Raw genomic sequence first — 14,322 nt, 5'->3', positions numbered from 1 at the left:
GAGACATACTCAGTAGTGTTGCCATGATCTGGAACAATAAGTGGGGGATAGATTAGTCAATGTCAATAGTTTTTACAGATATTGAGTAAACTGAAGTCTGTACAATTTTTATTCAATCCAAACAACATGTTGTATTAGAAATACTATTTCTATATCTGTTTTCCGGGAGAGGTGGGAATTCCTGGTGGATAAAAAGCTTAATTTGCCTTAAATCTTTTAACTTAGGAATTTCCTTCAAACATTACAGCATGTTGAACATGGGAGAGTTCGACAGGCTCCTTGTTGATGAGATGACCATTTACCAGATCTCTGATGGATTGGAAAATATGATTTCTCCACCGAGAAAATGCATTGAAACCAGAACACAGACCCGCCTCCCATTTCGGGTCGTCTGACTGCCAAACCAGGGCATATTTGGATGGTCTGGCTCTGCCATAAGTTGTGCCTCAGAGTGCCGTTACAGCTGGGCTCAGCAGAAAATACCAGCACTGAATGGAAAAAGGAATAGTATAACACGTGAACCCCCGAGGGAGCAATCTACTGTTAGCTTTTCCATTCTTGGGAGGTATTTCTCATTTTTATCTGAAACGTAAAGCTTTGGGGTTTCCTGTTGTGCCTCGTTAAGAAACACATCATGCAGAGCACAACAAAATACAAATAATGGTGATTTGATGTTGCAAAGTATCTCCTGTGTTTCTCCTCTGGCTCTCTTGTCTGTACTTTCCAATTAAAGAGGAACTCTAGTCAGGTCAAGTCAATTCTATTTATCACAAATTCCCCTTTGGCTTTACAATCTGTCCAACACCCTTTATTCTTAGAGCCTCTCTATAATAACACAAAGAGAAAGCTGTCAGTTCTCACCGACTCTGGTGTCAGCTTGTACCACTGTAAGTCAGTATGACTAAACTGCTGAAGACTTATCTGTCTCAACAAGTCTTTAAGCATTCTGGACTTCTTATTAAAACATTTTACCTGTGGGGTGAGATAATAAATAACTCCCAGGGCGGTTTCAAGAATTTTCTTGAAATAAGTGTCAATGTCTTGAAACAAGACAGAATAAGCCTTAGTTGGCTTCACCTACCTGCTAAAGTAATGTGTTTTTGACATTCAGATATAGGTGTCATAACGATATAGATATATAGAACGACAGTGCTCCGTCATACTCTATTTGGCACTGTATTATTTCAATTATCAGTTAATTTCTCTTTTATATTACTTAATTAATCATTTAGTCTATAAAATATCCAAACATAGTGAACAAAAAGTTAATTAAGTTAGTTAGTTAGTTGAGTAAATTGCTTTCATGTGAACATAACTCGGGATGCTTATTCAAAGATTAGATCAACTACTACAAGAACATTTACATAACAAGGTGCATGTGAAAGAGGCTTATTTCACTTAGTATAAAATGAGACACTGGATTGATTTCTATCCTCACTCCCCCCAGAAAACATTTGTATTGTCTTTGTATTTTGACATTTCCATTCCAGGTATAGCATAATCAATTTTAGGGAAAATTGTTAAAGGGGCTCAATAATAACAGTACCAGTGCATCATTCTGCTCTGTTAACCAGTGAAGAACAGATCTACTACTACCTGATGGCATAAAACACTACAACTCAAAGCATCCTCCTCTGGCTTATCATTTTGCTGTTTATCTAAAAGTATTGTGGGTCAACGTGGTCGACAGTTTAGCTCTGTGCCAACAGCCCTCAGTGTAGGAAACATTCATGTCGATGTAAAATATACAATATCGCAGACAGCTGTGATGGGAGGGGAGGTGACAGACCCACCAGTATGTTCTATATAAAGACTTGAGCATTTAGGAGTCTGCAACTAACTATTCTGGCATCACTTCAAACCTCCTGATGAAAAGCACATGACTAAAGACCTAACAATGCCTTCTCAAATCTAGCCCCTGAGACGTGCAGATGGTGTGATCACAGAGAGAGTCAAGAGCTCTTTACTGAAACTGAACCTCTCACCCTAACAGCAGAGGTTTTCCGACAGAGGGGGTGTTCTGGGGGGCGTTTTTTTTTTTTTTTTTTTTTTCTGGAGAGACAGGGTGATGCTGTTCTCTGTTCACTGGGAATGTATTGACTGAGGATCCAACTCTCAGCCTTCCAGCTGGACCCTGCTGCTGCTGCTCAGCTCACTGTGTGGGGTTTAAACCAGGACACAAGCACACCTGACGGCTGAGGTAGGACACACCCTGAATTTATTAACAGAAAGACTTCCTTATCTTTTTAAGTTTATAACTGGTCAATCTGGCATGTTTTATTTCCAGTGAATACAGCATCTCTGGGGTGTTTAGGTCAGTTTACAACACTCCTGCTGAATGCCTGAGAGGTGGTGGAAGTGTTTCAGTGAAGCCACAGGACTAGTCTGAAAATCTCCATTTTCATTGCAGGAAAAACAAATGTATGTTATGATTTGCATGCAGATTTTATACAAAATCAATTTACAGGGCTGTTAATGAGTTTGTGGCTTGTGTTTTAAATGAACTAAATGATGGGTGAAATCTGAAGAGTAGATGGTTTTAATTGAATGCTGTTGTCATTTATATGTTACTTTCCAGCAGTCTTGGTTACAGTTTCCATGAAGTACAATCATTACTGTAAATACAAACACATTTCCATTACTACAAGCACAAAGTAGACAGATCTTACACTGGTATGAGTGCTGATCGATCAACAAAAAACGATCTAGCAATAACTTTGATAATCAATTAATCGCTCATTATCAAAATCAAAATCACAATTAATCAAAGTTAATTAATTGTTAAAAGCAGTAATTATCGACATGCCAAATATTTGCTGGTTCCAGATTCTCCAATGGGAGGATTTTCAGCTTTTCTCTTTTTTATCATTGTAAATTGAATATCTTTGGATTTTGGACTGTTGGTTGGACAGAACAAGACATCTGAAGATGTCATCTTCAGCTCTGGTTAACTGAGATAGAAATATTTCATTATTTTCTGACATTTTATAGACTAAACAGTTTACCTAATAATACTAAAAATAATTGACATTTTTTGAGTGCTGATGAAGGAAGCAAGGCTGGTGTCATCCATCTGGTTTGGATGTTTTGTGAAATCAAACATCTGCAGAACTGTGAACAATTCTGACTGGGAACAAAAACCTGCACCAATCTTACTGGAGGGTAGTTAAAGCTATTGTATCTATGTTCAAAGCTTGTCTGATTAAGCAACAGGAAAAAACAAAATTTCAAAACACACATCAAGAAAACAGCCTCTTTTGTGCTAAATGCACACATGTGGAATAAAAGACAGTCTGGGTAAGAGAGCAAGGGTCTATGCTGAGTGGTATTTGCTGCCGCAGCAGGATGCTCGACCACCACCACATATTTGTGGGTGGACTGAACGCCCAACTGAAGGGCTCAAAATCCATCCAGATTACCAGAAGCACACAACCAGACAATCTCAGTCTCGCTGGCTGTGTGAATGTGTAACTGAGAAAGATATATAAATCATTTTGTGAATCACCACAGATGGTGGATAGGTAAGGGCTGGAGAAACATTTGTGTTGGCTGCCAGAGCTCATTTCCAATCGAGGTTTTCACAAATTCATGGAAACATTGATAGAAAAAAAGAGCAGCTCTTACAAAGAGCAGCACTTACTGAAACTGATCACCACAGGAACTCTGTATGGCCTTTCACCATGGACTGTTTTAGCAATGCATTCCTAAATCTAGCTAATTTAGGGCTGCAAAATTGAAACCGAACTGGAGCACTGAAAACTTTTAAGGGTGGGTCTGAGGTGAGATTAGCACTGGTAAGCATAGCAGCTACTATTAATTTATATAGATCAGACATTTTAGAGTGGTGGTTGCTATTTAGTCTACTATAGCTGTCTAGTAACATCATCAACAGGAGTAAACACCACTGTCATAATGCTAGTATCATGTTACCACAGTAACTACTGTGTAAAATCCATCCCTATAGAACACAGTGATGCAGGACCGTTGGGATATAATAAATAATAGTAACTTGCTAATATATGATCCTTTTAGATTGATGAGTAAAACATGGAATACTACCTGATTCAGAAAGATTTTAAATCACATTTCACAAAAATAACACATTATACCTCAAATTACAGAACCTGTTGCTAATAATAGCCCTTTTCAGACATGGGATACATAACATCGCTGGCTTCATCTATCTGTTCAAGTAATGGCTTTTTGTCCTACAAACATAAGTGTCTTTTACATTAGTGTTCATTATGGCTTTATTCAGACATAACAGGACACTTATGAAAAGTCTTCAGATTTGTGCTGTGTTGAAAGTGAAATGGAAATGTTTCTAGGTCCGACCTAGTAAGATTGTTGTGACTTTTATGCTTATTCAGACGTGAGACCAACATGTTTAATTGCCATCATATTAACGTAGATGGTGCATGCCTGAAAGGAGCTAAAGTCAGACTAAATGACCAAATAGCATTGGTTGGGTTAGCATAATTGGATATTTCCCACTCACCGTGAACTTTATCTGAAACACACATTTCTCTCTGTGTATATATACAAATCAGTTACGTGACTGTTAAGTGTAATATATTGTTTATCCTAGTAAAACTGTTATTTTTGGCAGTTATGTTACAGTATGTGATATGGTGACTTCCTGTTTATATGGTTGATTGCTTTTGATTGGACAGTGCCACCATTTTTTCTAGCAAAAGTCAGAAAAAAACTTTTCTGTGTAGCAAAACTACATTTTGCCGTCTTTCCAATCTCCTTAATTCTCTTGCGTTTCCTTTGGTTTATCTTGTGACCCCATTAAGTGGTCCCACCCCCAGGTTGGGCACCACTGCTCTAAAACATCCAACGGCAGATGTTGATGTGAAGCTGCATTTAAATGGCATTTAAATGGCATTGTGAGTTTGTGTTTTAGACATGGCTTCCCGTGTTCTCTTTTCAAACACTGTGTACGAGTAAGTAGTAGTTTATGTATTTAAAAGCCAGAAAGATGAGGAGATTACATGTCAAAGGTGACCACAGGCTTCCAACAAATGCCTTTGTGGCTAGTAAAATTGTAACTATCACAAAATCTTCAATTGTGACAATCATTACAGTGGGTCATTCATGTGGACAATGTGAACTGAGGTAAACTACAGGGTTCTGCACTTCTGTTCTGTTATGTTGATGTTGGAATAAAATTAAAGAATACTGACAAATATTTCCTCAGTGCCATGGCATCAGTCTAGTCCTGTCTTGAGGTTTTAGAGCTAATCTAACCTTCTTAACCTTTTCCTACACCTCTCCCCTGTTTGGTGTTTCGCTCACCAGTCCTCTAGCAAAATCATGAGGGTCTTCCTCCTGCTTTGCCTGCTGGCGCTAGGCAACGCCAAACCCTACCAGCCAATCAACATCATGGACTTCGTGAAAAACTATGACATAATGATGGCTGATTCAGGTGATGACGACGATGACGACGACGACGATGATGATGACGATTATGATGATGATGAGAACTGTCCAGCTAATTGCCATTGCTCACCCAGAGTGGTGCAGTGCTCCGACCAGGGTGAGAACACACTTATTGTGAACACATCTGAATCCACATTACTGTAAACACACAATGTGTTGTAAACTTTAAATGTGGGACATCCTAAGCTACGTTAATGAGTATTGATTCTTTTATCAAATTATGTGAAGATCTAAGATTAGCTGTATAAGTCTGGTGTTAGCCTATATTTTCTTATTGTCAAAAAAATCACATTGAAAGGCAAAAACAAACAATGTGTTACTCTGTCTCTCAATACTTTCGGACTTCCCTAACCTGTCTGTGGCACTCAGCTCTAATACCATTGGTTCCTACTAAAGATGTAAATCTTAAAAAATGGCTCATAAATATATAGTTGAATTTTTTTAAAGGCTCAGTAATTTCCTAAAAGGACCACAGGACGGTGTGTGTGGCACTGAGTCAAAGTAAACTACAGTGTGTGTGTGTTTACAGCAATGAAGAAACATCTCCTCCAGTACGACAGTGCGGCTCACTTATGTGGTTTCAATGTTTTTTGGAGAATAATGGTTGCCAAACTGTACAGTCACATACTGCCCTGATTTTAGGGTGTGTAAAAATCTTCAAGAATGTCAGAAAATATCAGAGGACAGGGATCCCAGGGTCGCAGAATCCTAGTTGACTGCTTTGTAGAATTATATGCTGCGTTTGTCGACGCACTACCTCACACAAGCTATTTGCATGTGTTTGGTGTGAAAAAGATGTAAAGGGAAAAACATACAGCCATATCATCATATCAGATTAAATCCTACTGTAGGATTAAAGAATAATGAGGAAATATTGACCCTATTTTGTCCTATTACCCAGAAAAAAGCAGCAATTTTATCACAGTATTTTCTCTGCAAAGTGACACAACGATACGTGACACAGCTGGCGTTTGTTGCACTTGGAGTGCACTGACTCACTGACTGTCCTTAATGTCAGTAAACAATTTTATTGCAACATTACTACCTAAGGCCATGTAAACAACTTGGGGGTGACAGTCACTGCCACAGCTGTGGACTTTTAACCAGACTTTAAACTACGGTGCACAACCAACAGAGGCTCATGGCCTCATTTCTGACTCATCATGTATGATTATGTATGTTCTCCTGAATCAGAGAACCACTCATACATCGTTATTTGAGACCTGAGGTAGCAGAGTTTGAGTCAAAAGGACCAGAATGCAAATCTCTGTAGTTTTTACATAACACACCTGTGTGTTATGTAAAAATCACTTTTGGTCCGACAATCACTTTTGGTCCGACGCTTGTCTTTAATCAGGGATTTGTGATTCTGCCAACAGGTCTGATCTCTGTTCCTGAGAAGATTCCTGAAGACACTGTGATAATCGACCTCCAAAACAATGATATCACTGAGATCAAGGAGGACGACTTTAAAGGCCTCCACAAGCTTCATGTAAGAGAAACCATCAGAACTGTTTTACCCTGCACATATTGAAGTACTGAACACCGCAACTTCTTCGTGCTAAGATTAAACATATCTCAAGCAAGTCTCAAGTTAAAGAAGTAAAGAATGACATCAGTCCATCTGATGAAAACAGCCTAAATGGGCAAATAAGTTCCAGTCACATCTCCCCCACTCACCTGAACCAGATATGTGCTGCAAAAAAATTTGTGAAATCTCAAGTTTAAGTAATGTTGATGGTACTGTAGCAGTCAGCATGTACTTATAACGTACTCTAATAGTCATATATCACAAGAAATGGCTGGTTGAAGCTGTGACCTGAGAGATTGGTGTCTATAAGCTTAAATACTATGGATACATGGTGAGATACAGTTAGATATTATTAAGACTAACAGTCAACAACCACACTGACGTCTCTGTGAAGCTATACTTGTTCACAGCAGTGCTTTGAGCTAAATACTAATGTCACCATGCTCAAATGACAATGCTAACATGCTAATGTTTAGCAAGTTATGTTTACAGATCATCCTCACTATCTTATTTTAGCATAGTGGAATGCTAACATTTGCTAATAAGAACTAAACACAAAGTATAGCTGAGGTTCATGAGAATGTCAGTGGATACTGTTAGTATTTGGTCTTAATATTTACAATTACATTCGTTAATTTGGCCAAATCAACATACAAATAAAGTACAATCTAAGCCACCATAGATCAAGGAGAAACCTTCGAGTATAAGTGCATCAATGCTCAGTTTCAAATTCCACCTGACACAAATACCACAAGGTAGTTGGTGCATGAAGTAATACACAAGTGTGCACTCAAGATAAAAGTGAATGACAAAACCATCTTGCAGCTATTAAGGTTACAAGATAAAGAAAAACTTCACTAATATCAGTCCAAATGCAGCCTGCAGCTCTATAAGATGACGGTCCCTCTGTATACTGAGAAGTAGAGGCACTTAGTGTCTGTCTGTTGTTTTCCCAGCTGGGAATAAACTACATCAAGGTCTAAATCTCTGCATTGTACTGTACTGTATCTCAGCAAACACAGCTTTGTGTTACTACAGTGGTTTGTCATCAAGTGTTAAATGGTGCAGCTAATCTAAACCTAAGTAGGGTTAAGTTTCGTTTAGGTGTTATTGATTTTGATTCTGCTCATCGATTCCAGTTTAATCAAATCTTAGTTTTGATTGTAGTCTCATTATTCCTGTACAAAAAAACAGCAAATTATTTTCAAGCCATAAAAAACAGTTCATATCAAACAGATTTTGATTTCCATTTGTCATTAATGACATATTATTTTGTAAATGTGAATGTTCATTCTTGATCTTAGAAACAACAGTTCTATTCAATAGTTACTTGAGCTAGACGTCCTAAAATCAGCAAAATCTGGGGCATAATGACAACGACTGGTACATGAAAACTGCTCCATTCTTATACCTGCAACAGCAAATGCAGCAAAACTTCAGTTTGAATCTACTAAGATTTACTCTGATTCTTTTCTCCCACAACAGGGCCTGTTTCTGATCAACAACAAGATCTCTAAGATCCACCCCAAGGCCTTCAGGAACATGGATCATCTCAGACTGCTGTACCTGTCCTACAACCTGCTGACCGAGATCCCTGCAAACCTGCCTCCCAATGTCATTGAGCTCCGCTTCCATGAAAACAAGATCAACAGAATCCAGAAGGATGCGTTTAGAGGCCTGAGGAAGCTCCATGTGCTGGGTAAGATCTGGTGTCAGCTTCTGGTCCTGCTGTCCACATCTACATCTGATTACGAGTATATCCGGGACTTAATTGTTTATACTTGAATTCAGTCTAATTAATCATCATCATCATGTGCTGGTATTAAATCACTTATGGGTAACTGAGATGACTTTTGTAAAAGTCTTTTTCATGATGTTTTCCAAAGGAACTGTTTTTATAGAAGAATAATTTGGAAATAGACGACCAGATTTCAAAGAGCAAGTGATAAAAGTGTCATCACAATAGATCTTCAGTAATTTCCTGTTCTCTAGAGAATATAATGGGTCATCAATAATCAAACCAGATGTTTTGTGTTTGTCCAAACAGAGCTGAGTGCCAACCCTCTGGCTAACAGTGGGATTGAGCTGGGGGCTTTTAATGGCTTGTCGACGCTGTATGTTGGTATAGCAGAGGCCAAACTAACTGCTGTGCCCAAAGGTACAATATCACTCATCTCATGTTGTGTTGATTTAAAAAAATAAACATTTCTTTCTTCTCAAGTCACCTAACTACAGTCTCACTTACATTGGGCCTCAACTGTACAACTAAATGGAGACATTAACAGTGCCAATGTCTGTTAATATGATGCTTTGATTAAACAAGTTTGTTTCCAAATCATTATTAAAAGCACGTCATGAACTAAAGTTTGATTTACCTTTACATTGGTTATGTTTGGTGTGTTTAGACCTCCCGCCCTCCATCACAGAGCTGAGCCTGGACTACAACAAGATCTCTAAAGTGGAAGTAGAAGACTTCATCAGATATAAAAACCTGCAGAGGTGAAAACCAGACACATTTCATCTTAGAAAATGACATTTTCCAAAGACAGTTAGCCAAAATGTTGTGCAGGCTGTTGTTCAAAACTCCAATTTGAGTGTTTTACTTATATTGAAGTTTTGCTGTCAATCAAGTTCTGTAAAAAAGGTTCAGTTAAAAAAATTATAATAATTTACACTTTGGTGATTAATTTCATTAATCCTAATACATTTAATTTATAGAGGGCTTTTCAGGCTTTTCATAAAAAACAACACACTAAAAGCATGTGAGCACATTCTGACATTTCATGAAAAACATCCACTATTAACATCCAATAGTTAAACTGACTCACCAGAATTTAATAAATAATCCATAATTAAATAAATACTACATCTATGTTAATGCAATTTGTTAACATAAAGATTATATATATATATATATATATATATATATATATATTATTTGTGTCATTTAAGCTGTTGGACAGTTTCAAACAAAAAGTCTACAATTGGGAGTTCCTTCTTTTTTTCTCTCACCATGCAATAGTGTGTAAGTTTGAATAGGAAGTTTAAATATAAGTACAGCATGTTTGTAAGTCTGATATGTAAATTTGTTCTTTATCACTTGTTCATTTCTGCAAAGTTGACTATTTTTATCGATATTTAAGTTTTTATCATGAGTAGTGATACCTGTCCCATACCTTTTGCCATTTTTGCAGGTTAGGACTAGGTTTTAACCAGATCAAGTTTGTAGAAAATGGCAGTCTTGCCAGCATCCCAAACGTCCGTGACATCCACCTGGACAACAACCGTCTGAGAAAGGTCCCACCAGGCCTCAGCTCCCTGCGCTACCTCCAGGTGAGATACTACTGTAACAAATCTGACATTGTCAAGTATTTGATCAATAGACTAAAGTACGTATTACAAATTAAACCCTAATAAGACGTGCCAAAAAAACCTCCAGAGAGAGGCATCCTGATCACATGACCAAACCACCTAAAGTGGCTCCTCTTACTCAATGATCCTCTAACTCCAAAGGAGTAGCTATTCTACTCCAAGCTCCCTTCTGATGTCTGAGCTCCTAAACCTGTCTCTAAGGCTGAGCCAACTAAGACACTCCTAAAAATGAAGGGGAACAGCAAAATTGTTAGCTGTTAGAATGCATTATTCCAACATGTCAGCCATCTCAAATGCATCAGTTTCCTTCAATTCGGCAATCTGGAGTTATAAAATGATGCCCAACTTTCCGACTTGTAATTCAGACTGTTCCAGTCTTGCTGTCCTGGTCTGAAGGTTATGATTTTGGATTTCCGCGGTAGCAGTAAAACAGAATTAGTGCAGAACTCCCAGTCATGGAGGCTTACTGACAAAGCAGAAACATAACTGATTAAAAACATTTTCAAAAATGTTTTTCTGTCTGTTCAGGTGATTTTCCTCCATGCCAACAAAATCAACAGTGTGGGAGTCAACGACTTCTGTCCTGTCTCGACCAATGTCAAGAAGAACCTGTACACAGGCATCAGTCTGTTTGCCAACCCTGTTAAATACTGGGAGATCCAACCGGCCACCTTTCGCTGTGTGACCGGAAGGAGGGGCGTTCAGCTCGGAAACTTCAGAAAGTAGGGAGCGGAAACGTTGCATTTTAGACAGCTCAGAAATGGAGAACTGCCAATATTCTTGTTACAGCATAAGGAAGGAGCTGGACATACTTGTGATAAATAAAAGACAATGAAACTGTATTCCTTAAGTGTTACTATAGCTGTTCAGAAAATCATAGAATTACATTGTTGTATATTAGAAACTGTAGTACATGTTGTTGAATGCTGGTACAATTTTCACAAGCAGGTTCTCGGTCAGGGGGAAGGAAACCCAAAACACTAGTGTGGATGTTGGTGCGGAAAATGAATATTAAATCATAAGCTAAGAAAATGTTTACTGTCAGCAGCAACTGCAGACAGTATACAGGGGTGGACACAGCAACATAAACAGGTGTACATTGTAATGAAATTCAACACAAGAGCCCTGCCTAGCTTTTCCCCCAACTTTTGCTGTATGAACTTACCCAGGAGCGCCTCCTTCTGGTCACTTTCAGCAAAACCACCCAATGACCTGACTTGAGTAGTATTACAAGGTACCACCTTTTTAACAATAAGATAATTTTTAGTTCTTTGCTTTCTAGTTTAAAAATAACATTAATGAGATACAGTTGAGTAGGAAAGTTAGGACGTCTTTGTAAAATTTTCAAACAATAATGAACAAAATAGACATTCCTTTCTTTAGTCATTTCCTTACATATTATATTGAGCATTTTTAAAGTTGGGACATTGCAACTAACATAGAAGAATCACTACAGGCCAGAGCTGTAACATAACTGGAGCCTGAAAAACACTTTAATTCAAACTAAAACATATTTTCCTTCCAGCAGAAGTGTTTACAGTCAATGAATGATGCTGGCATTATTTAGTGCAATAAGTCACTCTGAAGCCCCATGTCCGTCTTTATATGGATGTTTAATATTATCTCACTGCATGTCTGTATTGTCTTTATTAAGAGGCTGAAGGCTACATGTCAGGCTGGATTACATATTGTCCTTCATGTAAAGGTGTACTCGGCAGGGCTGGGGAAGGATAGATTTTCTGTAACTATCTAAAAAAGTCACTCAAAAAGCCACTTCGTTCTAAAGAAATATAGCAACCAATTGAATTACAGTCCTGGTACTCTGTACAGATGCCTGTTATGTCCAAGAGCATCGTTAATACAAACATGTTACTATTTCCCCCAATGTTCTCTCCACTGAAATGGTGCTATATTTATTGAGTATGTCTTTAAATAAACCTGGAACACCTCCCCTGTTATGTCTTGACTTTTGTCGAATTGAGAGTAACATCTTATTTTGTTATTTGAGCTAGGATTGTCATATCACCTTGTCCTCTGGGACAAACTTGTGATTTTAGGCTACATTAATACATTTGACTTGACTTAATAGATCAGACAAAGCTTGAATGAAAAAAAAATCAACTAGTGAGGTATTGGTTGTACAATATTAGCAGAACTATAATGTTGATTACCATGGATCAAAAATCATCAACTCTAATTTAGCACTATTATATGTGTATTTGCATTCTTAGAGGGGCTGCAACTAATTATTAATTGATATAAAATGCCATAAAATAGCGAAAAATGTCTATCAAGCCTTGTTTTGTCCAACAAACAATCCCATAGACCCCATAGATCAGTTTACAATCATTTAAAACAGAAAAAACAGCAAATCCTCAAATTGGAGAAGATGAAACCAACACATGTCTGGCATTTCTGCTTGAAAAATTACTTAAACAATTAATAGAATGTGAAAATGATTGGCAATCATTTGATCAATAACCACTTTGAACTTCTTGTAGGAGATGCAGCTGTGATATTGTCCTTAGGGTGACCTTGTTTAGTTAAGCTCTGGCAGTGTCTTTCCTTTGTAAGTAAAATTATTAGGTGATCTGTTTAGATTAAGACAAAAGTGTGTTCTGCATTCCAGCAAAATGTTGTCACTGGGACCTCTTTTGGTTTCCCTGGTAGGAGGCTGATAAAGAGGAGTCGAGCAATGTCTTTAGTCACCAGCAGATGTCACTGCACACTAAAGGATTACATACTGTACAATTCTCTGGGTGCCAGTGGAGGTCTGGAGATCCAGTAGAGGAAGAAGACAACCATAGTGATTGATTCAAATTTAACAAGTCAACAGTGTTGAGAAACTGTGGCCTCTTGGACGACTGCTCCTCCATTCTACAGACAACAGGGGCCTGACAGATTTGGTATCTCTGGAAATTTTTGGATCTGCACTAGAATTTACAATAAATTATCCAGGCTTGAATAATGTCTGGCCAAACAAGCATAAAGATGTGTAAAGATTGAGCCACTGAGCTGTCTAGAAGGGTTGATGGTAGCCACGATTAAGGTATTACAGTCCTGGATTGTCATCACAAATTTGTTACATGAAGAATGTTTAAAATCTTCTTACTGACTTTTAAAGTGTAAAAGAAAAAATACACAAATATCCCCCCAAAAAACCAAACCAAGAAAAGAAGTTATAAATCTTGTGCCTTAGATTTCACATGGTTTGTAGTGACTTAAAAACAAAAGTTTGACATTTTTGGAAATACACTTCTTTGCTTTCTTGCTGAGAAGATCAACACTACTCTTATGTCTGAACAGTAATTACTGTATGAAGCTACAGCCAGCAGCCAGTTAGCTAGACAAAGCACAAAGACTGGAAATGGGGAAACAGCAAACCTGACTCCTGAGCCTGACTGTCCAAAGATAACAAAGTCTGCATATCTACATTGTTACTCTTTGGATTTTGTATGGATTAAGTAAACAAGATATAATGCGTTAATTAGTGAGCTTTAGTATTTCTGGTAGGCGGAAAGAAAGCAAATAAGCATAGTTCCCAAAATGTCAAACTATTCCTGTAGTGGAAGATAACTCTATCTGTTAAGTAAATTGTTTTTAACAAAACAATCGTAGTGACAAGCTTTTGCCAGAGCTTTCAATCATATCACACAGTCTTCATTAACGGATGGAGTTTGTTCAATTGTTGCTCATCATCATATTTTTTTGTTACTTTGCACCCACCTAATAATCATTACCCCATCTTAATAAATCACTAGGAAGATTGCCTACCAGTTGGTGAATCTGTATTTTCTATATTCTACCAGTAAAGAATTTTATGAGTCGCTGAGTGAGTGAAATGTCCATGCTCCCTGTAATGGCCATCCGGGACTGTGATATGAAGTATGACAGTCCTGGGCCACGGATAGGTTGAAAGTAGGGGTGCTATTGACTGATGATTGATTAATCATTGTTAAAAATTGAAAACCTAT

At 37.8% G+C, this 14,322-nt stretch overlaps 2 protein-coding genes across 3 annotated transcripts in view; one reads left to right on the top strand and one right to left on the bottom strand.

Annotated features, from left to right (window-relative positions):
* The window catches only part of LOC121894051 (centromere protein P), a 119,003-nt gene that overhangs the window by 41,751 nt on the left and 62,930 nt on the right, over positions 1-14,322 (bottom strand). The window lies entirely within an intron of this gene.
* On the top strand, positions 2,038-12,247 carry aspn (asporin (LRR class 1)). The gene is made up of 8 exons (XM_042406363.1): positions 2,038-2,200; positions 5,305-5,542; positions 6,825-6,937; positions 8,462-8,675; positions 9,024-9,134; positions 9,382-9,475; positions 10,171-10,309; positions 10,877-12,247. Exons 2-8 carry the CDS (start codon positions 5,320-5,322, stop codon positions 11,072-11,074), a joined length of 1,092 nt encoding a protein of 363 aa, XP_042262297.1. The 5' UTR covers positions 2,038-2,200; positions 5,305-5,319; the 3' UTR covers positions 11,075-12,247.

This window comes from Thunnus maccoyii, chromosome 3, assembly GCF_910596095.1.
Source record: "Thunnus maccoyii chromosome 3, fThuMac1.1, whole genome shotgun sequence".
NCBI classification, from domain to species: domain Eukaryota; kingdom Metazoa; phylum Chordata; class Actinopteri; order Scombriformes; family Scombridae; genus Thunnus; species Thunnus maccoyii.
This window is presented reverse-complemented; position numbering and strand designations above follow the sequence as displayed.

Coding starts and splice junctions, on each gene's coding strand:
- aspn (XM_042406363.1), top strand. CDS start 5,320: ATGAGGGTCTTCCTCCTGCTTTGCCTGCTGGCGCTAGGCAACGCCAAA. Junction 5,543..6,824: donor GGTGCAGTGCTCCGACCAGG/GTGAGAACACAC, acceptor TTCTGCCAACAG/GTCTGATCTCTGTTCCTGAG. Junction 10,310..10,876: donor GCTCCCTGCGCTACCTCCAG/GTGAGATACTAC, acceptor CTGTCTGTTCAG/GTGATTTTCCTCCATGCCAA.